Source organism: Panthera uncia, assembly GCF_023721935.1.
Source record: "Panthera uncia isolate 11264 chromosome A1 unlocalized genomic scaffold, Puncia_PCG_1.0 HiC_scaffold_17, whole genome shotgun sequence".
NCBI lineage: Eukaryota > Metazoa > Chordata > Mammalia > Carnivora > Felidae > Panthera > Panthera uncia.
In genome coordinates, this window is record NW_026057577.1 from 6,820,789 (window position 1) to 6,846,098 (window position 25,310).

At 50.4% G+C, this 25,310-nt stretch overlaps 1 protein-coding gene across 1 annotated transcript in view; it reads left to right on the forward strand.

Moving 5' to 3' along the window:
* The window catches only part of RASGEF1C (RasGEF domain family member 1C), a 38,524-nt gene extending 20,948 nt beyond the window's left edge, over window positions 1-17,576 (forward strand). The window contains exons 6-13 of the mRNA XM_049648818.1: window positions 165-254; window positions 1,830-1,932; window positions 2,421-2,500; window positions 2,584-2,679; window positions 7,279-7,374; window positions 9,215-9,343; window positions 16,950-17,076; window positions 17,374-17,576. Coding sequence (XP_049504775.1) covers window positions 165-254; window positions 1,830-1,932; window positions 2,421-2,500; window positions 2,584-2,679; window positions 7,279-7,374; window positions 9,215-9,343; window positions 16,950-17,076; window positions 17,374-17,576 — 924 coding nt within the window. The remainder of the gene's footprint in view (window positions 1-164; window positions 255-1,829; window positions 1,933-2,420; window positions 2,501-2,583; window positions 2,680-7,278; window positions 7,375-9,214; window positions 9,344-16,949; window positions 17,077-17,373) is intronic.
* The last annotated feature ends 7,734 nt before the right edge of the window (window positions 17,577-25,310 follow it).

The following is a 25,310-nucleotide window of genomic DNA, read 5'->3' on the forward strand; positions in this document are numbered from 1 at the left end:
ATAGAAAAAAGACTGGAAGGATACACTTCAAACTATTGGTATTTGTGGATGATTTTGAGGTTTCAACGGTTTCCAGATCATCTACAATAATGATCAATGAACTGACTCCATGTTCCAAAAGTTATTGACAGAAAGACTGAGTATGATCCTTGTGTCTTTCCCAGCCTTGTTTCAGTGACAAGACCAACAATCTGGAGGCTTATGTGAAATGGTTCAACAGATTGTGCTACCTCGTGGCGACTGAGATCTGCATGGTGCGTAGAAAGCCGGGGGGTATGACCTGGCTTAGCCAAAGGTGGTGGGGGTTGGGGGAGCCCACCTGGGAGGGAACCAGAAGGGCCTCTTGAGCTTGTCTGTGTCCAAGCCCGGGACCAAGCTGGGCACCTCTCTGGGACACCAGGTGTCACCACCCAGCTTGCCTACCGTGACATTTCTCTCTGGATGGAGCCTGGCATGGATCCACTGGACTCTGACAGAGAGTGTCAGAGATGGCTTGCTGAAGGAGTCAGATCTGCCAAGTGGTCCCGCCCCCATCTCTTCCTATCTGCCTTGGGTGGCGTGGCCTGCCCTGCTGCCACACTGTGTTTGGCTCTCTCAGCATTTAGAATAGAAATGCCCCAACCTTTTAAGAACTGGGAGATTGTACATGCAAAGCCCAGGTCTCCAGCTTCTCCCAGAAGGCAGGAAGACATCAATACTGAGCCAGGTGCCCTTGTCACCAAGTCACGGTCCCTCAGGGCCAGACCCTGCCCACCGTCTTCTCTTCCTTAGAGCGGAGGAACCTCCTCCAAGCCCCCTGTCACCATCAGGTGAGGCCCTGGGGCCACTTGTGTCAGGGAAGGAAAGACTGAAGGCAACACAGGTGCCAGGTGGGGCTCTCTGGAAGCAAATGCTGAGATGGAAACTGGGGTAAGGGGCAGAGAAAGGGGCAGAGGCAGGCCTGCTCAGAAGGAGAAGCTGGTCTGCGATGCCTCAGCCTTGACAGTGCTTCCTGTTGGGCACCAACAGCAGGCTGAAATGCCTGGCCTCCATCCCCGCCAGGCTCAGCCATCTCCACCACTGTACAGACACCCCGACAGGGACAGGAAGGACCTCGGGTGGGAGGCTTTCTGAACGGGGTTTGGGCAGCACATCTTATGCTTCCTTGTGGCAGTAAAGACCACTGCTGCACGTAAGAGCAAGCCGGCAAATCCATATGGAAAGAACACAGGGTAGGGTTCCACGGGCCCCACCTGCTTCCTGCATTTGCATTACTGGCCTGGCAGCTCAGGTGGCAGTTTTTACATAGGCAAAGCTGGACTGAGCCCTCCCAGGAGCCCAGCAGTGCCTCAGTCTAGGACGGCCCAGGGGATAACATTGTTTGGAGCCATCAGAGAAGTCAGGGTCCCAAGCACTTGGCCACAAGCTGGAGGTGAAGCCATGCAGTCATTCAACAGGAAGCAGTGGAGGGGGCCACTCTGGGGACAGGGCCGGGGTCCGTGCAGCCCCAGGGTGGGGAGAGCAAGCTCGATGCACGGGGGACGGGTGAGGGAGCCATGGAGGATGCTGGAGCTGGGCCTGGAGGGAGGAGCTGTGTCTTGGAGGGAGAGCCCCTCAGCACTCTGGATGCCCCGTGGAGTCCCGTCAGACCCCCTCCCCCACAGCCCGTCATGGTGGTGGGCTCTGCGGGCTCTGCCGAGGACGCGCAGAGACCCTGAACTCTCTGGCTGCAGACTACCCAGCATCAAGCGGCTCCACCGTGAACTGGGTTGAGAGAATGTTGATGAGGGACTGGCCTAGTGATGGGGTGGGGCCGTGTCACCACTAAGGCTCAGATGCCTTCTCCCCAGCCGGCCAAGAAGAAGCAGAGGGCCCAGGTGGTGGAGTTCTTCATTGACGTGGCCCGTGAGTGCTTCAACATTGGCAACTTCAACTCTCTGATGGCCATTATCTGTGAGTAGGCCAGCCAGCCCGGGCCCTGTGGGAGCGCCCCCAGAGGCACTTGCAGACAGGCCAGGGGTGGGGTGCGGGGGGGAAACCAGGGCCCTCCTCTGAGCAAGGTTGGTGCTGCTGAGCCCATACTCCCCTGCCCCAGAGGTCCTGGAGACTTGACCCCCCCCTTTGAGGCCTTCCTTGCCAGGGTGTTTGGTGAGGGCTGGACAGTGTGTCCCCAGAACCAGGGACAGCAGGGGCCCAAAGCAGACCCTGGTCATGGTGTGGGGCCAGTTTGGCGGGGACTGGGACAGGGGCCTGCACACATGGGCCGGTTCGCCCAGACACAGTGTCCCCAGCACCCATACACCACCATCGGGCCGTCTGCAGAGGCCTCAACCTTGGTTCAGGCGGCCAGCTGGGGCCACCCCCCAGACCTCTCGCCCTAGGCAATTAAGCAGACTGTGCAGCCCAGAGACACTCCCCTAGCTCGACCCTCCCTCTTCCAGCCGGCATGAACATGAGCCCTGTCTCCAGGCTGAAGAAGACCTGGGCCAAAGTGAAGACAGCCAAGTTTTTCATCCTTGAGGTAAGCAAGGCTGCCGGGCTGCCGGCTGGAACTGGCCGACCCTGGGATGCAGCTCCCCCACATGCTTCCCTGTCTCCTTCCAGCACCAGATGGACCCGACAGGGAATTTCTGCAACTACAGGACAGCCCTGCGGGGGGCAGCCCACCGCTCCCTGACTGCCCACAGCAGCCGGGAGAAGGTAGGTCAGAGGCTTGCCTGGCCTTGAGAGCTCCTCCCTACTCCTTCCTACTCCCTACCTTGGCGTAGATGGGCTGTATCAGAGAGCCTCTATGCCAACTCCAACGTCACTGGGTCCAAACCCCTGCCCTTCTACAGCATCTGTATAGGCAGCCATGTTCCTTCTTTGCCTCCAATTTGGGCAACTCACCACCTTACAGAACAGATCAGCCCATGCTCACGCAGCTCTAGCTGGTAGGAAGTGTTCCCTTATGGGGCTGGGGTTGTCCTCTCTGGAGGACCAGGCAGAATGAGGCTGCTCCCTCTTCTACCCACCAGTCCTTCGGCGCCCCCGGGTCCCCTTCCCCTCCCTCCTAAGTCAACAACCCAGGTCTGCCCCGCCATACTCGGTCTCCAGTCCACTCCCCACTTGGATCTCTTTGGTCCCTGAACAGTGTGACTTGTCAGAGTCCCTTCTGTTTCAGATCAAATTGTTTACAAGTACATAGGGTCTTACACCTCCTTACTCTAAACGCAATACCTTCATTGATATAGCTTCAGATCACATTCACGGTTTTGGCAATGACTGAACCAAGCTTCTCGCTCACTAGAACTGCCTTTTCACAGGCTCTGTTCTTATACATTTGCATTTGGGGGCCTCGCTGACCCTGATCAATTGTATTTGTCTCCCAAATTCTCCTGGTGGCCTCCAATACAAGAAACTGGGCCCTGGGATTGCGGGGAACCTCTGGCTTAAAACCTGTCACCAGCCCGATGATTAGAGTTATCATATCCATGGGGAAGAAACACCAAGACCTTTTCTGCCTGATCTCCTGGCAGGAATATTGGCAGAATTAGGTCTCTGCCGTGTTTGTGGAGGTCTGTTTCCAGTTTGAGAACAAGTTGCTGTTCTTGAAATTCAAAGTCCCTGTGGAATTAGATGAGATGGCTACCAAGGTTTAAGTCTGGGGAGCAGGCCAAGACCTGCACATTTGTGCCACCCAGCCGGCCCTCCCAGGGTGGGTGTTCACAGACCCTGGCCCCACTGATGGCTATGTCCTATCCAGCTGGCCTTTCCTATTCAGGCTGTGAGCCCTTCAGCAGTTCTGGGTCTGAGGAGGGCTGATGCCAGGGAGCAGCATTCAGTGAGACAGAACCTCAAAATCCCGGGCAAGTGAGCCTGTCCCCCAGGAGCCAGGAAGCTGCAAAACCAGAGTGTCAGGGACAGAGACCTTGCTTCACTGAACACTTACCACGTGAGGACTACTTGACTCTGTCTCTCCCTTCCATTCAATTCTGATGACTACTTACTGGGTGGATTCTAGCAGTGCCATTTCCCAGATTAGAAGACTGAGTCTCAGAGAGGAGACCTCACTTGTCCAGTCTCACAGCAAGTAGGTGGCAAAACCAGGAGTCAGCCTCTCCAGCGCACCACCAGGCCTCGTCCTATTCCCAGAGCGCAGGTGCTGTGTGGCAGTCACAGAGGTCCTCGCCTGTGGCCCAGGAGTGGGACTGTGGAGTGGGGGCAGATAGAGTTGGCTGCCACCTTTGGTCCAAGATGTCAATTATGGCACTGGCACTCTGCATTATTTTTCTTCCATCCGTGATCACCAGGTGGCTGTGGGGTGGACTGTGATGTCCCGTTCCTGCACGCTGAGCCCCCTTCCAGCTCTGGGGTACAGGGGCTCGAGGTGGGTGATTTACAGAGCTGTGCCTTTCATTTTTCTGCATTCTCCTCTAACGTCCAAAGAGATATGGATCATCGGCTGGGCCCACAGAAGGTGCTTCATAAATGGATAGAAGACTGGAAGATGGATGGATGAATGGTTGGTTGGATGGATGGAGGGACAGATAGAAGGAAGGAAGGAAGGAAGGAAGGAAGAATATTTGCTGATGCTCTCGCAGTTCCTCACTGCTACAGCTGAAATTTTGAGGCCAGGAGGTCTCAGTGGTCATGGCATTCTATGCTTTCTTCTTATCTATAGCTAGTTCCTATCTGCCCCTCTTTCTCCCCATCTCTGTGATGGGGCCCACTCCACACAGGATTCTTTGGCTGACCCCCTGATGCCACCGCTTAGCTCCAGAAAACAACATCAGTGGGTTACAGTCAACCCATGGGGGCAGGAAGACCGGCCAGGATGCTAAAGCCTGATAGGATGGTAGTCTGAGCCCATGTGGGCAGACAGAAATGGTGAGAAGTTCTCAGAAAATGCTGCCTCTTTGAGGACCAGTTCCAATGTCCACCCTCTAGGAAGCCTGCACTGAGTCCCTGAGGACCACTGCCCTTAATCCCCTCCCTGTCCTGGAACATTTCAGGCACATTACAACCCAACGCAGCCATCATGCCCCAACCCTGGGCCTGGGGCTCAGCACTGTGGTGGGCATAGGGAGATGCACAGAGACTGCTCTCCCTCCTGGCACAGTGAGAAAGCAGGCAGGACAGGGGCTAGTCCTTCCTGAGCTACTTACTGCTGTGTGAGCTTGTGTGAGTTGCTTAACCTCTCTGGGTCTCGACTTCCTTGTCTGTAAGTTAGGGTAATAGAACCCTGCATCTCGGAACTTGCTGAGATGAAACTCGATCCCCATGCATGTATAGCTTGGCACAATGGAGCACTCAGGCCGGCCACCAATGCCCCTGTGACAGGGCATGAGTGGAGGGCTCTTTAGGGGCCCAAATGGGAATTAAACCCAGCCTATAGATAGCAAAGACTTCAGGGAAAAGGCTCCACTACACTGGATGTGTCTGACATACCCTCACTCTTCTCCAAGCCCCAGCACCTAGCACAGTGAAGACCTGAGCAAATGTCTGAGGAGTTGACATAAATCTAAGGTGACCAGTTTGTCCCAGTTTCCCTGGGATGGCTCCACTTTTATGTAACCCCTCAGCCCTGGACAAACCAGGCAATTCATCTCCCTGCTAAATCTGGCTCTGGTCCCAGCCTCAGCATTCACTCACTGGGTGACCTTGGGCCAGGCCCTGCCACTGTGTGGGCCTCAGTTTCCCATCTTCCTTGACCCACTGAGCCATCCATGCATCCGTACTGTGCAGAGTGGTCATACCCAGGTCCTGATCTCAAAGCCTTTATCAACTTAGATAAGGGGTTAGCCAGAAATGTCAGGCCCTGGCGCCTGGTCCCAAGGGTGATGGGCTGAAGGCCACTCCTGGCCAGACTGGCAGCACATGCCCAGCTCTGGAGCCTGAGGGCACAGCAGGCGTGTTAGTTCCCTAGGAACTGGCTTAGAACAACAGAAATGTTGGGGCGCCTGGGTGGTGCAGTCGGTTAAGCATCTGACTTGATCTCAGCTCAGGTCTTGATTTTGGGGTCATGAGTTCAAGCCCTTGTGTTGGGCTCCGCACTGGGTGTGAAGCCTACTTAAAAATGAAAAAAGAACAGGGGCACCTGAGTGGCTTAGTTGGTTGGGTGTCCAACTTCGGTTCAGGTCAGGATCTCACGGCTCATGAGTTCCAGCCCCGCGTTGGCCTCTGTGCTGACAGCTCAGAGCCTGGAGCCTGCTTCGGATTCTGTCTCCGCCTGTCTCTGTACCTTCCCCACTCACGGTCTGTCTCTCTTTCTCAAAAACATAAACATTTATAAATGTTATATATAAATTTATAAACATTAAAAAATTATAAAAAGAAAAGAACAGAAATGTATTGTCTCCCCATTCTAGAGGCCACATGCCAAAATCAAGGTAGTCTGTCTGGGTCGTGCTCCCTCCAAAGGGGGCATCCTTCTTTGCCTTTCCCAGCTTCTGATGGCCCTGGGTGTTCCTTGGCCAGTGGCCAAATCACTCCCATCTCTGCCTCTGTCTTCACATGGCTATCCTTCCTGTGTGTGTCCAAATTTCCCTCTTTTCACAAGGACGTCAGTCACTGGAGGAGAGCTCATTCTATCCGGTATGACCTCCTCTTAACCCGATTCCATCTGCAAAGACTATCTCCAAATTAGGTCCCATTCACAGGCACCAGGGTTTAGGACTCAAATGTATCTTTTGGGGGGACACAGTCCAACCCACCGCAGCAGCGTGCACCCAGCCAGCTCCCCTCGGGTCGCCAGAGCTGTCAGCAGTGGGTGTCCCTACCCTAGGGGCCAGGAGTTGGCATGTGCAGAGCAGGGAGGGAGAAATGAGACATCCAGGCAGTGATACGCAGAGACCCCCGCCCTACTCAGGCCGGGCTCCAAAGTCTGTTCCTTCAGGCATCAAGAAAGGCATAAAATGACAAATCATGAAATATATATTTTAAAAAGTAGGCTGCAGAATTTCACAACAGGTGACTCACTTTCCATACATATCTCATGGTGGGCTCTGCATGCACCTGAAGTCCTCCTGGCACACTTGAACCAGGTGGTCTGCAGATCCCTGGATGGTGGAGGGTCGAGGGGAACTGCCACCAGCCTCTCCCCGCGGAGAGTGGAAGAAATGTTCAAAAGGCATGAGGACCATGCATCTTTCATTCAGCCCCAACACGGGGAGGCGGGGGGGGGGGGGGGCCGTATACAGTAGGTGCTCAGACAGCACTGGAGTCTGATGGGGCCTGGGAAGAAAGAGTCTGGTGCTAGGGTAAAGGGGCCTGTGCTTCCTGCCGACTGAGGGCTGACCTGTACCCTCTCTCTTCCAGATCGTCATTCCCTTCTTCAGCCTGCTCATCAAAGACATCTACTTCCTGAACGAGGGCTGTGCCAACCGCCTCCCCAATGGACATGTCAACTTTGAGGTAGAGTCCAGGGGCCCCCGACAATCAAAGCCCCCAGGGCAGGGGCACCAGACGAATTGGGGACGGTTCACAAGACATCACGGTGGGATTATCAGGGTCTCCCCACCCCACCCCTTCCACAGGAGACTGAGGCTCATGCAGGCACTGATCCCCCACTGCTCGCCACAGGTGAGGCAGACTCATTTTCAGCCCTCGAAGAGCACAAGACTGTGAGAAAGCCCCACGGACCCACAGTGACAATGGGTGAGATGCTGTGACCCGCACAGGGCACAGGGCATGTGTCAGGGAAGGCCTCCCTGAGCACAGGAGGAGGTGGGCAAGCAGTGTGGGCAGAGAAGGAAAGATTTCTACTCCCTCTGCAGACACTCACTGCCATCAGCTCAAGTGTCCCCCTCCTCCAGGAGGCTCCCCTTGACCTCCCAGACAGAGGGTGGCCCAGCCCATACTCAGTGGACTGGGCATTCCTTGGTCACAGCTCTCCAGTCCCTGAGCTCCTTAGAAGCAAAGGCAGGCTGACCCCCCCACACACACACACATGGGACCACCCAGCACACATATCTTGGAGTGGCTGGTGGGCTAGGCATGGTGAGAGCTGAGGCCCAGGAGCCCTGAGAGCCCTGGGCAGTGACAGCAAGTGGTCACTGAGTCAGATAGACAAAGCCAGCCATGCAGCAGTGACAACCCCCGAATCTGCAAGAAGGAGGAGACTCTTCTCCCTAGGAAGGCTGGCCCACACTCGTGCTGGCCCCACCCAGCCTCCAACACCAAGGGACAGTCAGTCCTGAGCTGGCCCCTGCGCTATCTGAGCCCCAGTCTCTCCCCCTCTAAAACAGGGCTTTGGCACAGAACCCACCAAGGGCTCTGTGGGGACAGCATCCCCTGCTGGTGGGTCCCCCACCCAACGCCTGGGCCCTCTGGCCTGGAGCTGCCTCTGCTCTGGGGCCTCACACAGACTCCCCGGCAGACTTTCCTGTGCTGCCTGCAGGCCTGCTTAGCCCTGAGAACCTGTGTAGCAGGGAGAAGTCCAGTCCAGCAGGGAGCCTGGGAGCTGCATCCCCAGGACAGTCTGGACTGGAAGTGACATGGAGGAGGCTGGCCTTGGGTTAAATTAACAGAGGGGCCCGGGAGCCCAAGATCACACTTTCCAGAAGACCCCACACATACCAGCTGTGGAAAGCCCTGTATTGCACTCTTCTTAAACTGGTCCTCAGACCTGAGACCGAGGGAGGAAAGGCAAGACTGTAAAGTGCTTCTGAGGCCCCAGATTTGGGGCAGGGGCAGTGGGGGCTGGAGCCAGCCACCAGGACTGATGAAAGATGCCATAGAGGGTCGTTCCCACCCAGTCATGACTTTATGCTGGCAGTTTATTTAAAAGCCTTCTTTAAGTCAGCACAGATTTTTTTTTTAATTTAAATAAATGTATTTAAATTTTACTTAAATAAAATTCTGCTTTAAGTGGATCCACTTAAATCTTCCTTAAATACATTTATTTAAATTTATTTGCATCATTTTCTAGATAAACAAACTCAGGGATAATCATGAAAAAGAATGAAACTAGAGTAATACTCGCCTCTCGCTGGATGTGCTGCCTGCCGATGACCTGGCCCTAGATGCTCTCTCTCCCCAGATTCCACAGAGGGAATGAAGAGATGTGGCGAACACCCAGGTTTCCTAATGGGGGGTCTGTCATTTACTGCCCAGTGCTCTGCCTTGCCCTGCCCAGGAGTGGGCCCCCAGGGACAGATGAGTGAGACTGGCCCGCTCTCACAGGTGACCTCCAGGCACTGAGGCGTGGAGGCGGGGTAAGGGGCTCCCATTTGTGTTTCAATGACCCTGGCAGAAATTTCTGGAGCTGGCCAAGCAGGTTGGAGAGTTCATCACGTGGAAACAAGTGGAATGTCCCTTTGAGCAAGACCCCAGCATCACCCACTACCTGCACACCGCCCCCATCTTCAGCGAGGATGGTAAGGTGACCCTATGGCCTCTGTCACCCCCAGCTCTGGGACTCTGGGGTGGTCTCCTAGTCACATCTCCATATGGGGCCCCTGCTTCAAGCAGGATGCATCACGCCCATGTTTGCTGGATGTGAAAGGGAGCAGAGAAGGCTGAGCACCAGTCAGGGCCTGAGGAGCTGCAGGCTGGGGACCTCCAGGGTCCCCAGGGCCAGGCTTCCCCTTGGACACAGTATGGTTGCTGCTGGACATCATAAATTGAAACCATCGGTCCCACACACTTTCCTCATTGGTAAAATAAGCAAGATGGTGAGAACTACCCTCCCCGTGCTCACATAGGGAAGGCAGAGCCCTGGGCTCCCCATGGGTCTTTCCACAGCTGGGGGTGTGTGCATGTTTGTGTGAGTGCGTGCATGCCTGTGTGTGTGTGTGTGTGTGTGTGTGTGTGATGAGGCATCTTTTCTCCAGAGTGCCATTAATGTCTGTGCCCTCCAGTAAATCAGCATTCCCATCTGATCATTTATCAAATGTGACAAATTTGCTTGTGAATTTTCTAAGCAAGCATACTCCAGGAAGAGAAAGTGCTGGAAGCAAGTGGCCATTTGGTCCTGAGTTGATCATCTCAGGGGAGGCAATGTGGCCCCATGGTCAGCTGCTTCCTGGATCCAAGACCCTCAACCTACCCCAGGAGGTCCCCACTGAGCACAACAAGCATTTAAAAAAATTTTTTAATGTTTATTTATTTTTTTTTAATTTTTTTTTAACATTTATTTATTTTTGAGACAGAGAGACAGAGCATGAACGGGGGAGGGTCAGAGAGAGAGGGAGACACAGAATCTGAAACAGGCTCCGGGCTCCGAGCTGTCAGCACAGAGCCCGATGCGGGGCTCGAACTCAAGGACCGCGAGATCGTAACCTGAGCCGAAGTCGGCCGCTCAACCGACTGAGCCACCCAGGCGCCCCAATGTTTATTTATTTTTGAGAGATAGAGAGACAGAGCGTGAGCAGGGGAGGGGCAGAGAGAGAGAGAGAGAATCCGAAGTAGGTTCCAGGCTCTGAGCTGTCAGTACAGAGCCCAATGCGGGGCTTGAACCCACAAACCACAAGATCATTACCTGAGCTGAAGTCAGACGCTAAACCAACTGAGCCACCCAGGCGTCCCCACAGCAAGCATTTTATAAAGGGACCCACACCCGTGCCTGGGAGAACATGTTCTGCCAAAAACAAAAACTTAGGAGAAAGGAGTTTTTAATGATTTTGCTTTTAATTGTTAATACTTTCAAGTTTGCCATTTTATATGTTATGTTTTGGAGCCATTAACTTTTGGGGGTGGGTTGGGGGGAGGGGAGTGTTCACCTGAAACAGTAATCCCTACCTGCAACAAGAAGTTCAGCAGCCTGATGGATAAGCCAGCCTGGGCTGTTCCCACCCCAGCAAGCTGTGTGACTCTAGGCAGGTGCTTCACCCTCTCTAAGCCTCACCTGCTGCATCTAAGTGGCTCAAAGCAACACTGATTTATTCTCTTAGAGTCCAAAGTCAGTTCCACTGGGCTGAAATCATGGTGTCAACAGAGCTGGTTATTTCTGGAGGCTCTGAGGGGAAGACTGTTCCCTGTCCTGTTATGACTTCTAGTGGCCACCCATATTCCTTGGCACATGACCCCCTTCCTCCATCTTCAAAGCACATCATTTGAACCTCTGCTAACACCATCACATCATCTTCTCTCTTGTGGTCAAGTCTCCTCTGTCTCGCTCTTAGAAGGACACTTGCAGTGTCATTTAGGGCCCTGCTGGATAATCCAGGATAATCCCCCCATCTCCACATCCTTAACTTAATCTTATCTGCTGAGTCCCTTTTGGCCACAGAAGCTAACATATTCACATGTCCCGGGGAGTAGGATCTGGATATCTCTGGGGGCCATTATTTAACCTACTAGTTACTATGATAACTGTTGTCATTAACCAATAGAACTTGTGCAGTAATGTGTCAAAAGCGTATTAGGAAAGGGGTGGGAGGGCCTGGGGGCAGGGAGAGGAGTGAGAGAAGGGCATTTCTCTTCTCTCTCTCTTTCTCTCTCTCTTTTTTTTTTTTTTTTGAGAGAGAGCATGAACAAGGGAGGGGCAGAGGGAGAGAGAATCTTAAGTAGGCTCCATGCCCAGTGTAAAGCCCATTGTGGGGCTCCATCTCATAACTGTGAGATCATGACCTGAGCTGAAATCAAGAGTTGGACGCTTAACTGACTAAGCCACCCAAGTGTCCCAAGAGAAGGGCATTTCATTCACTCCTTCAGCCAATGGTATCTCTAGAGAACGTGCTGTGTGTGAGGCAGTGATTTAGCCATGAACATACAGCAAAAAAACTTAGCCCTTCTGAAGTGCCCTTAGAAAGGAGCACCTTCCAAGGCACCTGGGTGACTCAGTCAGTTAAGCATCCAACTCTGGATTTCAGCTCAGGTAATGATCTCACGGTTCATGGGATTGAGCCCTGTGTTGGGCTCTGCACTGACAGCATGGAGCCTGCTTAGGATTCTCCCTCTCTCTCTCTCTCTCTTTCCCTCTCTCTTGCCTTCCCCCACTTGCACTCTGTCTCTCTCTCTCTCTTGCTCACTCTCACTCTGTCTCTCTATTTATCTCTCTCTCTCTCTCTGAAAATAAATACATAAACTTTAAAAAACAAATTAAAAAAGAAAGGAGCTCCTTCCAGTGACCCTTGTTTCATCCTCTCCTTCCCCCCACCAAAAAAAACAATAATAATAATAACTGAAGAAAGCAAGAGAAGGGACCTAAGATGTATTGAGCCCCAACTGGGTTAGTCACAGCCTCTGACAGAATCCTGACCAGCACTAAGCTCCAGGCTTCCTCTGGCAAGACCTGCCTAGCAATACAGCCAGCCTTGAGGCTCCCTGAAACAGGTGACAGTATAGAAAGTATCAGCAAAGAAACAGAAGATATAAAAAGGAGCCAAGTAGAAATTATAGAATTGAAAAATACAATAACTAAAATAAAAAACTGAGTAGATGGTCTCAACAGCAGAATGGAAAAGACAAAGCAAAGAATTGATGAGCTGGAAGATGGAACAATAGAAATTAAACAATCTGAACAACAGAGTGTCAGGGACCTGTGGGACTATAACAAAAGATCTAACACTCTTGTCATCAGAGTCTGGGAAGGAAGGGGACAAAATGGACAGGGTTGAAAAAATAATCCAAGAATAGCTGGAAAGTTCCCAGATTTGGAAAAGATAGAAACCTACAGATTCAAGAAGCCAAGTGAATTCCAAAAAGGATCAACCCAAAAAAACCCATACCAAGATACATCATAGTCACATTTCTGAGCACCAAATAAAAAGACACAAATTTTGAAAACACTGAGAAAGAAATGACACTTTACCTATAAGGGCAAAACAATTTGGATGACTAGAGTACTCATCAGAAATCATGGTGGCCAGAGGCAGTGGCATATTTTTCACGTGCTGAAAGAAAATAGCTGCCAACCCAGAATTCTATATCCAGTGAAAATATCCTTCAGGAATTTACTGTACATAAATCAAAATGGAATTCTAAAAACTGTTCAAGTAACCCACAGGAAGTTGGTGCTTTGAAAAGAACTGTAACATTGCCATCCTCCAGCAAAGAACCTCTTAAAGAAAAAGAGAAGACAGAAAATGCTAATATCTAGAATGAAATGGAAGATGTCACTATAGTCTCTGTCATCATTGAAAGGCTAATAAGAAAATACTGTGAACAACTCTAGACCCATTAATTTGGCCAGTTAGACGAAATGGACCAATTCCTTGAATAGCATAAACTGCCACAAAATAGATCATTTGAATAGCCCTATAACCATTAAGGAAATTGCATTTGTAATTTTAAAACATCCCAAAAATGAAATCTCTAGGCTCAGACAGTTACACTAGAAAATTCTATTAAACATTTAAGGAAGACTTAATATGGATTCTACACAATCGTTTTCAAAAAATAGAAGAGGACAGGGCACCTGGGTGGCTCAGTCAGTTAAGCATCCAACTTCAGTTCAGGTCATGATCTCACAGTGCATGGGTTCGAGCCCTGTGTTGGGCTCTGTGCTGACAGTTTGGAGCCTGGAGCCTGCTTAGGATTCTGTGTCTCCCTCTCTCTACCCCTTGCCTGCTCACACTCTGTCTCTCTCTCTCTCTCTCCCAAAAATAAATAAACAAACAAAAAAAAAAAAAACAGAAGAGGACAGAACTTCCCAGTTCATTTTATGAAGCCAGTATTACCCTGACACCAAAACCAGATAAAGGTAGTAAAACAAAGAAAGTAAAGACCAAGATCCCTTGTGAATATAGATGCAAAAATTCCTTAACAAAATATTAGCAAATAGAATTTGGCAATATTGAAAAATAGTTAGATATCATGACCAAGTGAGTTTATTCCAGAGATATGATACTATTCAATATTTGAAAATCAATCAGTGTCATCTACTATATTAACAGACTAACAGAGAAAAATGACTTGATTATATCAACTGACACAGAAAATGCATTTGACAGATTTCTACACCCATGCATGGGAAAAACTCTCAGAAAAATAAGAATCGAGGGGAATTTATCAATCTGATAAACTGCACCTACCAAAACCTTTCCACTAACATCATTTTTAATGGTGAAAGACTGCTTTCTCACTAAGATCAGTAATAAGGCAAGGATATATACTCTCACCACTTTTGTTCAAGATAGTAATGGAGATCTAGTTCATGCAATAACGCAAGAAAAGAAAATAAAGACAGATCAGAAAGGATGAATTAACACTGTCCTTATTTATTAAAAAATGTAAAAAATCCCAAAGAATCTCCAAAACTCCTAGAACTAAGTGGGTTCAGCACAAGTTGCAGAATACAAGATAAAGACACAAAAATCTATCATATTTCTGTGTGCTAACAATGAATATGTGGACACTGAAATTAAAAATACAACACCATCACTCAATATAATCGCTCAAAAACATTAAATACTTAGGTATAAATCTAACAAAACATATCCAAGATTTGCATGCCAAAATCTACACGATGCTAATGAAAGAAATCAGAGAAGGTCTAAATAAATGGAGGGACATGACATGCATGAATTGGAAGACTCAGCATAGCAATGATACCAATTCTCCCCAAATTTAAGTACGGATTTAATGCATTTCCTATCAAAATCCAGGATTTTCCCATCAAAAGACAGTATTTTTTTTTTTTTTGCAGACAAAGATACAATTATTCTAAGATAATTGTATATGGGGGTGAGCCTGGGTGGCTCAGTCAGTTGAGCATCCAACTTCAGTTCAGGTCATGATCTCATGGTTCATGAGTTCGAGCCCCATGTTGGGCTCTGTGCTGACAGCTCAGAGCCTGGAGCCTGCTTTGGATTCTGTTTCCCTCTCTCTCTGCTCCTCCCCCACTCACACTTTGTCTCTTTCTCAAAAATATATATTTTTAAAAATTTTTTTAAATGAAATGTATATGGGAAGCCATAGAAACTAGAATAGCTGAAACAATTTTGAAAAAGAAGAATAAAATGGGGGGGATTACTCTACCCAATATTAAAGCTGATATTATACAGCTACAATAATCAAGGCAGTGTGGTATTGGTAAGACAGATACGTGGATCAATGGGACAGAATAGAGAACCCAAGAATATACCCACACAAATGCCCAGTGACTTTTTTTAAATGTTTATTCAATTTTAAGAGAGAGAGCGTGTGCATGGGGAAAGGTAGAGAGCAAGAGGGACAGAAGATCCGAAGCGGGCTCTGAGCTGACAGCAGCAAGCCAGATGCAGGGCTGCAACTCATGAACCACAAGATCGTGACCCAAGCCGAAGTCAGACGCTCAACTGACTGAGCCACCCAGACACCCCACTGTGCCCAGGGATTTTTGAGAATGGTGTAAAAGCAATTCAGCGGAGGAAAGTGAGCCCTTGCAACAAATGGAACAGGGGCATCTGAACATCCATAAGCCAAAAAATGAACTTTGACCTCATCCTTACACCTTTTATGAAAAATTAACCCAGAATGAATCACAGACTCGAATATAAAATGTAAAACTGTATAGCTTTTAGGAAAAATAAAAGTAACAGGAGATCTTCAGGATGTAGAACTAGACAAAGGGTTTCTTATAAAACTAAATTTGCACCGCCTGTCTGACTCAGTAAATGTGCTCTCGGGCATTTATTTATCCCAGAGAAACGAATACTCATGTTCACACAAAAAACCCGCACTCCAATGATTACAGCAGCATAAATAGTTCTAGCGAAACACTGGAAGCAATGCAGGTGTCCTTCAGTGGGTGAGTGGCTAAACACACTGTGGTATATCCATGCCACGGAATAGTCTTCAGCAAGAAAAAGGAATTAAGTATTGATTCATACTACAGCTTGGATGAAACACGGAGAATCACTCGGAGTGAAAAGAGACCATCCCATATGTTACATACTGATTCGATTTATATCACATTCTTCTTTTAAAATTATGTATTTATTTTGAGAGACACAGAGACAGCAAGAGTGAGAGAAGGGCAGAGAGAGGGAGAGAGGGAGAGAGAATCCCAAGCAGGCTCTGTGCTGTCAGCATAGCGCCCCACATGGGGCTTGATCTCACAAACCACAAGATCGTGACCTGAGTGGAAATCCAGAGTTGGACGCTTAACTGACTGAGCCACCCAGGTGCCCCTATATCACATTCTTGAAATGACAAAAATCTGGACATGGAGAACCTATTAGTGGTGGCCAGGGATTAAGAAAGGGAAGCAGGTGGGCCTTAAAAGGGCAGCCTGAGGGATTCTGGTGGTGATGAGGGTGTTCTGCAAACCGTCAACATGCTGGTGGTGGTCCTGTGCTATAGTTTTGCAAATGCGAGACCATTGGTTTCTCCCAGACCACTGGGAGAAACTAGGGAAAGGGTACACCGACCTCTCTGTATTAATTAGCACATACAACTGCATGTGTACCTCCCAACAGGTTTAATTTAAGAATAAAAAGCAGGTCAGACTCTGGGTATAGGGCAGGCTATTATCATAGGCCATAACTGTGTGATTTTACCTCGTTTTCTGACCAGGTCTTTATTTGGCTTCTTATGAAAGTGAGAGCCCAGAGAACCAAACAGAAAAAGAGAGGTGGAAATCTCTAAGGTGAGTCTGTGAAGACGGGAGTAAAGACTGGCATGGGGGAGAAGGTGGGTGCTTGGGGCCAGGCCAGGGCCGAGGGGCTTTGTGGATACCCAGGTCCGTGGGGAGGGGGCAGGACAGGGCAGGCTCTTAGGGGTGGGGGTGGGACTCATGCACTGGGTGGGAGGGAGGTTAGGATTGCAACCCACCCCCACCCCCACTGCCATGGCCGGAGGCTGGCCCTGCAGGCCGTCAGGATGTGTGTCCAGGTCCAGGAAACCCCAGTCCATATTCTTATGCCAGAAAGTGAGACACCACCTCCTGCTCGTTCAGCCTATTAACACGGCCCAGCGGAGGTCAGACCAAGCCTGCAGCAGTGGGCTCTGAGGACTAAGCCAAGAGGGTTGTACAGAGCCCCTCTGGGGTGGGAGTCACCTGCCTTGCAGGGACTGGCTGGAGGGAAGTATAATCACCACCCTGGGCATGTTTAAATCTGCAGATCTTCTATTTTGGGGAAGACGTGAGAAGCTCTGAGCAGGAGGAGGAGGAGGTGGAGGAGGAGGAGGGGAGGAAGTCAGCAGAAGCCTTCCGCAGCCCTGCCTCAGCCGGCCCAGCAGAAAGTGGAGGTGTTGGTGCTTCCCTGCTTTGCAAACTGTGACCCCACGGCCTGGCGCCCGCCCCAGCGACCACACGGCACAGGAGACCTTCCTCCACCTTTTGTGGAACTTCGGCCCCGGCAGGCCCAGGGGCCTCCTGACATGTGGGTGGCACATGCCTCAGGGGCCCTGCCTTCAGGATGGTGGGGGTCACATTACTGTGACCTCGGCAAGGACACGGCACGACCCCCAGAGGGCCGGGTGACTGCAGTGTCACTCTCATTGGGTGATGAGTGCCACAGGGGCTGACCCCCAGTCTGTCACCAGGTGGCCTGGGAGCCTCTACATCTCCAGCAGGCACCACGCCGCTGGCCCCTGCCATTCTGCTGATGGGCCCTACCCTGTCCCACTCCCCTGGCCCCAAGATGGGCTGGTTTCTGCAGCCCAATTCACTCCCTTTCTGGATCCTGCTGGTATCAGGGGATAGCTTTCCGGTGACAGCTGTGACACAGGTCATGGGACAGATTTGAGTCACAAAAATGACGACATGTACAGTACATTGTAAACTCTAGAATTGGTATAAACATGTTCATACACCCTGCATATCCACGTCCACACTGTGCTTTTCACTCGTGGGTCTGGCATAAACTTTTGGCAGGATGAAGGGCAGTTTCCCAGCTCGGGCCTGGGGATGCGGTGGCCATTTCCACTCTGTAGACCCCATGTTGCACTGACAGGGCCTGGTGAATGGACACCCAACAGCCCTACATGTGACCAGACACTTCTTTTATGAGGGTTGGAGGGTGGGGGTGAGATGGGGTTGATGAACCTACCATGAGACTCCTCCCATTACCCGCGCCCCTACCCCACCCCCTGCCCCAGACCCTCATACACTGAGTCACGTTTCTGTGCCAGGAAGCAGATGGGCCATGGAGCTGCTGAGCCCCCACCTGGCATGTGACCAGGTCACCCAGCCAGGAAGTCAGGGAGTATGATGTGTACCTTTCACACAGTCAGGGTCTGCTGGGCAGAGAGGGGTGTGTGTTGGAGTTCATTGACCCACCCTGGCCAGTCTCAGGCCCTGCTCAGTCCCAGACCTGGCTGTCCTGGTAGCATGGACTTGGGTCCCATCTGAGAGGGACAGGCAGAGACAATGCCACAACATTTCCAAGTGCCTCCTCTCTGGGGAATTCTGCCCAGCAAACCCCGGATGTCAGCAAGGCCACAGAAGGCATGAGAACATTAGGGTTGGGCAGGATCTGCTCTTTGCCCAGCCCAGCACACCCCCTTTTCATCCAAGACCCCAAAGAGGGCAAGTAGTGCAGGGAACAGAGCAGGGATGGGCTTCAGCCAGCAGCCAGGCTCAGGCTGCCACCCTGCCTCATGCCACATCCAGCCCCTGATGGGGCCTCAAGGAGCCCTGGCTAGAAGCACCTTGCTCCCTCACTCTCTCGCTCCCTGGTATCTCTTGGGAAACATTAGACAGGACATGCAGACATCAGCAGGGACCGTCCCTGCCTTCTGATCACACTGAGTCCTGTATCAGAGGCAGGAAGCAAGCATCACAGGAGTTAGTGGCCTCTGAGACACATGATGGCAGGTCCAGGGCTGGTGCCCATGAAGCTCAGGGAGGCCTGTTCAGGGTCCAGTGCCCACCCGAGAAGGTTGTGTCCTACCCCAGCCACGGGGAGACAGAACACTCTGGACCCCAGCCCTTGCCAATCACCCAGCTCCATCTCCTGGTTCCTGAGTGAGTTGGTGCAGGGACCTGTGAGGAAACCCCAGAATGCCAAGCTTTGGGAGAGGCCTCGGGGCCCAGGGTTCCAGCTTCTTCTCCAAACCCAGGCACCCAAATGCCTCCCCACAGCCATGCCTCCCCATAGCCAAGGCCCAGCTCAGTCCTTGCTCTCTCCTGTTCAGAAATGGCAGCAGCCTCTCCCCTACCAGGCTGCAGGGAACATGAGGAAAGGACATTGGAGAAAGCAGAACAGCACCACAGTTGCAACTCCAGCGGTTAGACAGGAGGTAAATCAAGCTTGTCGGTGCAGGTAGAGGGTGGGCTGACCCTTCTGCCCCCAGGCTTGTGGTCCCAAGGCAAAAAACACTCCATTTCCTGTTTTCTGTGACCTTGTGCATGCTGTTCCCCACCTTGTCAATCTAGTCAGAATGCAGCCTCTGGGGAGGGATTCCTGACATGCAGCTCTGTCTTCATGCCTGCTCCCACCAGCCCCTCAGTGGCTCAGTGCAGAGTGGGTGTTGGGAGGGTGGCAGGGAGAGGCTGGGGCTCACCCCATGCTGGGCAGGTGAGAAGGAGAAAGTCCATGACCAGCCCCACAGAAAACGCAGGGCCTGAGGAGGCTCAGGCCAAGTGTGTTTGTATCTCAGGTTCATCCAATAGGCCCTTGAACCTGCTGGGTCGAGGCCCCAGTGCAGCGAGGAGGAGGCTATCTCTGAGAGACCTGCCTGGCAGCCCCCAAGGTGAGGATTGTGGTGGCCCTTCTCCAGGTGCAACCTCAGAACCCCAAGAGGGATGGCGCCTTGCTTACAGCCTCCCAGATGGTTCCTTTGCTGCCTCCAGGACTCATGGCCCTTCCCCATAGAGACCCTTTCTGTCCTGCCGACCTGGCCTCAGTCCTTACAGTTGGGTTAGATGGCCCACAGGGGCTCTGAAGGGCAGGGCCTCCACCTGTGAATCGAGCGTCAGCATCATAGGTGGCACCCAAGACTGATGGCCGTGAGGCTTGGCGCAGTGCCAGGTGGGTGACACGGGCCCCCAACATGCAGCCCAGTGTTTGAAGCTGCCCAGCTCGTCCATGAGGCAGACATCTGGGCCTTGGGGCAGCCAGCAGCCAACAGCCCCATGGTGCCCAGGAGGCCAAGGAGAGGGTACAGCCATGGTCTCTTTCTAGTGCTTTTTCCCAGAGCCCTCCAGAGAGGGCAAAGTGGGGGAGGACAAGAAGATATCCCTGACTGGGGTTTGCTTCAGAGGCCCCTGGGCCTGGCTGAGATTCAGAATCAATCACAGGGGATCCATGGGAGAGCTGAAAACCCTGACCCCACGTCACTGTATCACTGAAGATGCATCCCACTATCCCCAACCCCCCACAGTTCCTGAGGTGAGGGCGTCTCCATCATGACCAGCAACTTATTCCAGTAACTTAGCCACATATAGGCTTCTGCAGAAGCCTGGCTATCCCACCCAGCAGCCCTCCAGGGCAGGACCCCAAGATATGACCCCAGAGTGGTTCTCAAAGGCGTGGCCAAAGCTGTCCCAGAGGAACCCACAGAAAACCCCCTGTTCCCTTCCTGGGCTGCCAGCATGGCCCCTGGTCCTTTGAACTTCTCAAGCAGCCAACAGACCTCAGGCCATTGCACCCCCCACCCCGGGCCTCCCCACACACTGCAGGGCTCACGTGAGGTTCTTAAAGAATGGGTACCCCCAAGCAATGCCCCAGTCTCTAACTCTTAGTGCTGGCACACCCACTGATGGGCCAAGGGAGCAAGAAGCCAAGTAACTCAGTCAAGAACCACAGCCAGGGAGTGCCTCAGTTGGAAGCTTCATTTCACCCAGAAACTCAAATGCTTCTGTCAAAGTGCCAAGCCCCAAGCCTGGCTCTTTACACACAGCCTAACAAACCCCCCAGGTGGGTGCTTTCACCATCCCATTTGGCAAGTGACAGAGACTCTGCCCAAGGACGATCGGCTCACAGGGATGAGGCCTGGGCTTACCAGAGTCCATCAGCCTCCAGAGCTCAGCTCCCGAGGGGGCGGAGGAGCTCCAACTAGCAGCCTAGGCTTGCTGCAAGCACAGACACAGTGACACACGTCTTTCTTCCACTCCTGCCTCTTCCTTTTATGGACAGTATAGGCCCCTGGTGCCCTTGGGGTTTCAGGAGTGACCTGGAGTATCTCATACATGTGCAAGGCAAAACCTCCCGCTGCCTCCACCTACCTTACTGCGCACACCCCTCCATGGGCCCTGTACTGGGCAAAGTCACGCATAATGCCCAGCAATAGAAGACTTCAGACCTCCTTCCCCATTATGCGGCCCGTTGTCACCAATATGCATGCTGTGAGGCTCACATCCTGCGGCATAGCATCTTCAGTGAAAATGACCCCATTTTCACTCCCCAGGACCCATGTGGGAGCCCTGGGGCTCTGGGCCAGGAGACAGATGCTTCAGGAAGACCCTGACACATGCACAAAATACCTCTCAGCCAAAACTGTGCCCTTGCCCATGGCTGAGCAGGGCACCTGACAACATCTTCCTTTGGCATCCAATCCTGGGCCTGCAGGCAAGACCAGAGAGGTGGGAAGATTAACTGGAAATGAACAGACCTGAGGCACGAGCCAGAACCCTCACTATTGACCAATGGGACCACTAAGAGAACAGTTCAGCAAAGAGTGGGGAGCAGAAATCCAGCACATCAGGGGTGGAGAGCAATGGCAGGAAAAGCCAGCAGAGGCCAGACAGTGAAAGACCCCCACAAGGCAGACCAGGAGATTGAAGTTTATACTGCAGGCTCTGGGAGCAAGGGAGCGGGGTGGGCATTGAAGGAATTTAAGGGAGCCATGTCATGGTCAATTTGATACGTCAACTTGACTAGGCCATAAGGTGCCCAGGTATCTGGTCAAACATTATTCTGGGTGTGTACCTGAGGGTGTTTCTGGATGAGATTCACACTGGAATCCGTAGACCGAGTAATATAGATTGCCCTCCCCAATGTGGGCGGGCCTCATCCAGTCAGCTGGAGGCCAGAAGAAAACAAAAGATGGAGGAGGGGAAAATTTGCTCTTTGCCTGTCTTCTGCATTTGGATTGGAATTTACACCATTGGCTCTCCTGGGTGTCCTGCTTGCACACAGCAGATCTTGGGGCTTCTCAGCCTCCAAAACTATGCGAGCTAATTCTTTTCTTTAAATGTTTATGTATTTATATAGAGAGAGAGCATGCACACATAAGTGCGCACAAGAGCGGGAAAGGGGCAGAGAGAGGGAGAGAGAGAATCCCAAGCAGGCTCTGTGCCTGGGCGCAGGGCTCGATCCCACAAACCATGAGATCATGACCTGAGCTAAAACCAAGAGTCGGATGCCCAACCAACTGAGGCACCCAGGCTCCCCGTGTGAGCTAATTCTTTATAATAAATCTGTCTGTCCATCTATTTATCTGTCATTTATCATCTATCTTTCTATATATCATCTATCTATCTATCTAACTACCTATCTATCTCTCCTTTGATTTTTCTGGATACCCCAACTACTACAAGGTGGAACTTGGTCAGTTTTAGAAAGATCTCTTAGAAAGATACCTTTTAATTCAGTAATTCTACTTCTGTAACTAATCCTAAGGAAAAAATCCAAGATTAGCACAGTATTTGCATAACAGAAAAGTAACGAATGGTTACATTATTCCTGTTCCTAGGGCAGAGAGCAGGTGGATTGAGCTCCCCACCCCAGCCCATCCCAGCGCCTGGAGAGCCCCTACCTGCTGATGAGCCACTCCTGAACCTTTTCTTGGAGTCCAAGGGGGAGACTGGCACATTCACCTGGCCTCAGCGTGCACATCTGATGAGCTAACAGTGGAGGGCTAAGTGCCACAAAAAGTTTATTGCAGCCTAGCAATACAGAAAGCTGTTCTCTTTTTTTTTAACGTTTATTTACTTATTTTTGAGAGAGAGAGAGAGTGGGTGCATGCAGGGGTGGGGGGGAGAGGAAGAGGGAGAATCACAAGCAGGCCCCACGCCTTCAGCACCGTGGCCAACGTGGGGCTCGAACTCACGAACCATGAGGGTCGGACTTTGGCTCAGGTCATGATCTTACGGTTCATGAGACCCTGCATCGGGATCTGAGCTGACAGCTCAGAGCCTGGAGCCAGTTTCAGATTCTTTGTCTCCCTCTCTCTCTGCCCTCCCCACTCATGTTCTGTCTCTTTCTTTGTCTTTCAAAAATGAATAAACATTTAAAAATTTTTTAAAAAGAAAAGAAAAGAAAGCAAACTACAGAATACAGTACATAGCATATTTTCATTTACCCAGGCTAAAAAAGAGGACAGGGAATAAGACATATGTGCACTTATTTGTATTTGCATAAATTATGAAAGCGGGGCATCTGAGTGGCTCAGTCGGTTAAACATCCGACTCTTGATTTCAGCTCAGGTCAGGATCTCACAGTTCATGTGTTCAAGCCCCACATTGGGCTCCATGCTGGCAGCAAGGAGCCTGCTTGGGACTCTGTCTCCCTCTCTCTGCTCTTCCCCTGCTCATGCTCTCTCTCTCAAAATAAATAAATCAGCACTTTTTAATTTAAAAAAAGAAGTATAAAAGACAGAACTTTACCCAGAAACCAATAAAAGTGCTTACCTATTTTACGGGAAGGATAGATTCCTCTCTGAAGCATGTGAATACCTCCATTGTGAATGCAATGTGAGTGTCTCACATGTGAGCATATCCCATGGGAATGTATCCTGTGTGGCTGTATCCCACATGAATGTACTACTCTGACAGTAATTAGTGCTGTTCACTCAAATTTCTGGATCTCCTATTCCTAAGCCCACTGTCAGATTGCACTTCTGCATCCCCAGAAGTTAGGTGCAGGCTTGTGACTTGTTTTAGTCAATAAAATATGAGCAGAGGTGACAGACGCCATGTTCTTCCTCTTCCCTCCCAGAGATTAGCAGTGTTCAAGCAATGGAAACTCTGTCAGCCAGGTTCTTGAGTAAGAGCTACATGGAGCGAAGCTGCCAACAATTCAGGATGAACGTGGAGCACCAGAAAGGTGTGAAAGTCTCTTATGTGGATCCTGAGAAACTTAACAGAAACCCATGGAGGAGGGGAAGGAAAAAAAAAAAAAGAGGTTAGAGTGGGAGAGAGCCAAAGCATAAGAGACTCTTAAAAACTGAGAACAAACTGAGGGTTGATGGGGGGTGGGAGGGAGGGGAGGGTGGGTGATGGGTATTGAGGAGGGCACCTTTTGGGATGAGCACTGGGTGTTGTATGGAAACCAATTTGACAATAAATTTCATATATTGAAAAAAAAAAAAGAAGAAAGGTGTGAAAGTCAATGGGGGGCGCCTGGGTGGCTCAGTCGGTTAAGCATCTGACTCTTGAATTCAGCTCAGGTCAACAATCTCAGCAATCTGTGAGTTCGAGCCCCATGTCGGGTTCTGCACTGACAGCTCAGAGGCTGCTTGGGATTCTCTCTCTCTCTCTCTCTCTCTCTCTCTCTCTCTCAAAAATAAACATTTTTTTTAATTAAAAAAATAATAAAGTCAATGGGATTTTGGCAGTGTTAATACAACACAACCTAGCCTGTCCTGACTGATATAGTTACCTATACAAAAAATAAAATAAATTTTGAAATAAAAATAAAAACACATGCATCCATCTTAATCTAGTCAAGAGAGAGAAACCACTGAGTAATCTGAACAAGAAAAGTTTGACACACCAAATTATTATCCACAACATGGGATTGGAGTATCAAGGGCTTGCCTGGTAAGAAGTAGAGAGACCTTGGGGTATCTTGTTGGCTTAGTTAACCATCTGACTTCAGCCTAGGTCATGCTCTCACCATTCCAAGTTGAGTCCTATGCTGTGCTCTGTGCTGACAGCTCAGAGCCTGGAGCCTGTTTTGGATTCTGTGTCTCCCTCTCTCTCTGCCCCTCCCCAGCTCACACTCTGTCTCTCTCTCAAAAATAAATAAACACAAAAAAATTTTTTTTAATTTTTAATCAAAAAAAGAGAATACTCTAAACAATATCAGAATATTATAAAGAACTTCATGCTTAAAAAAATGACATGACAAAACTAAGTTTCCCAGAAAAATAGAAGATAACAATACGAACAAGAATAGAAAAATCTGAATAGGCCAGTAACCCTAAAGTATTGAAGCAGTTCTGTATTCTGCTTTATTAATAAAAAGGCATTTCCTCATAGACTACATCTGCCAGGACTCTTTGGGTTGTGAATAATAGGAATCCAACGCAAACTGGCCCCAGCAAAATTTCAGAGTCCTTTGCTCAAATACTATAGAGAACAAACCAATGGTTACCACAGGGGAGGGGTTGGGATGGGGGGGTGGGGGAAGTGGGTGAAACAGGTGATGGGGATTAAGGAGTGCACTTGTTGTGATGAGCACCTGGTGATGTAGGAAATTGTGGAACCACTGTACTGTACACCTGAAACTAATGTAACCCTATGTTAACTATATTGGAATAAAAAAATAAAATAAAATAAAATAAAATAAAATAAAATAAAATAAAATAAAATA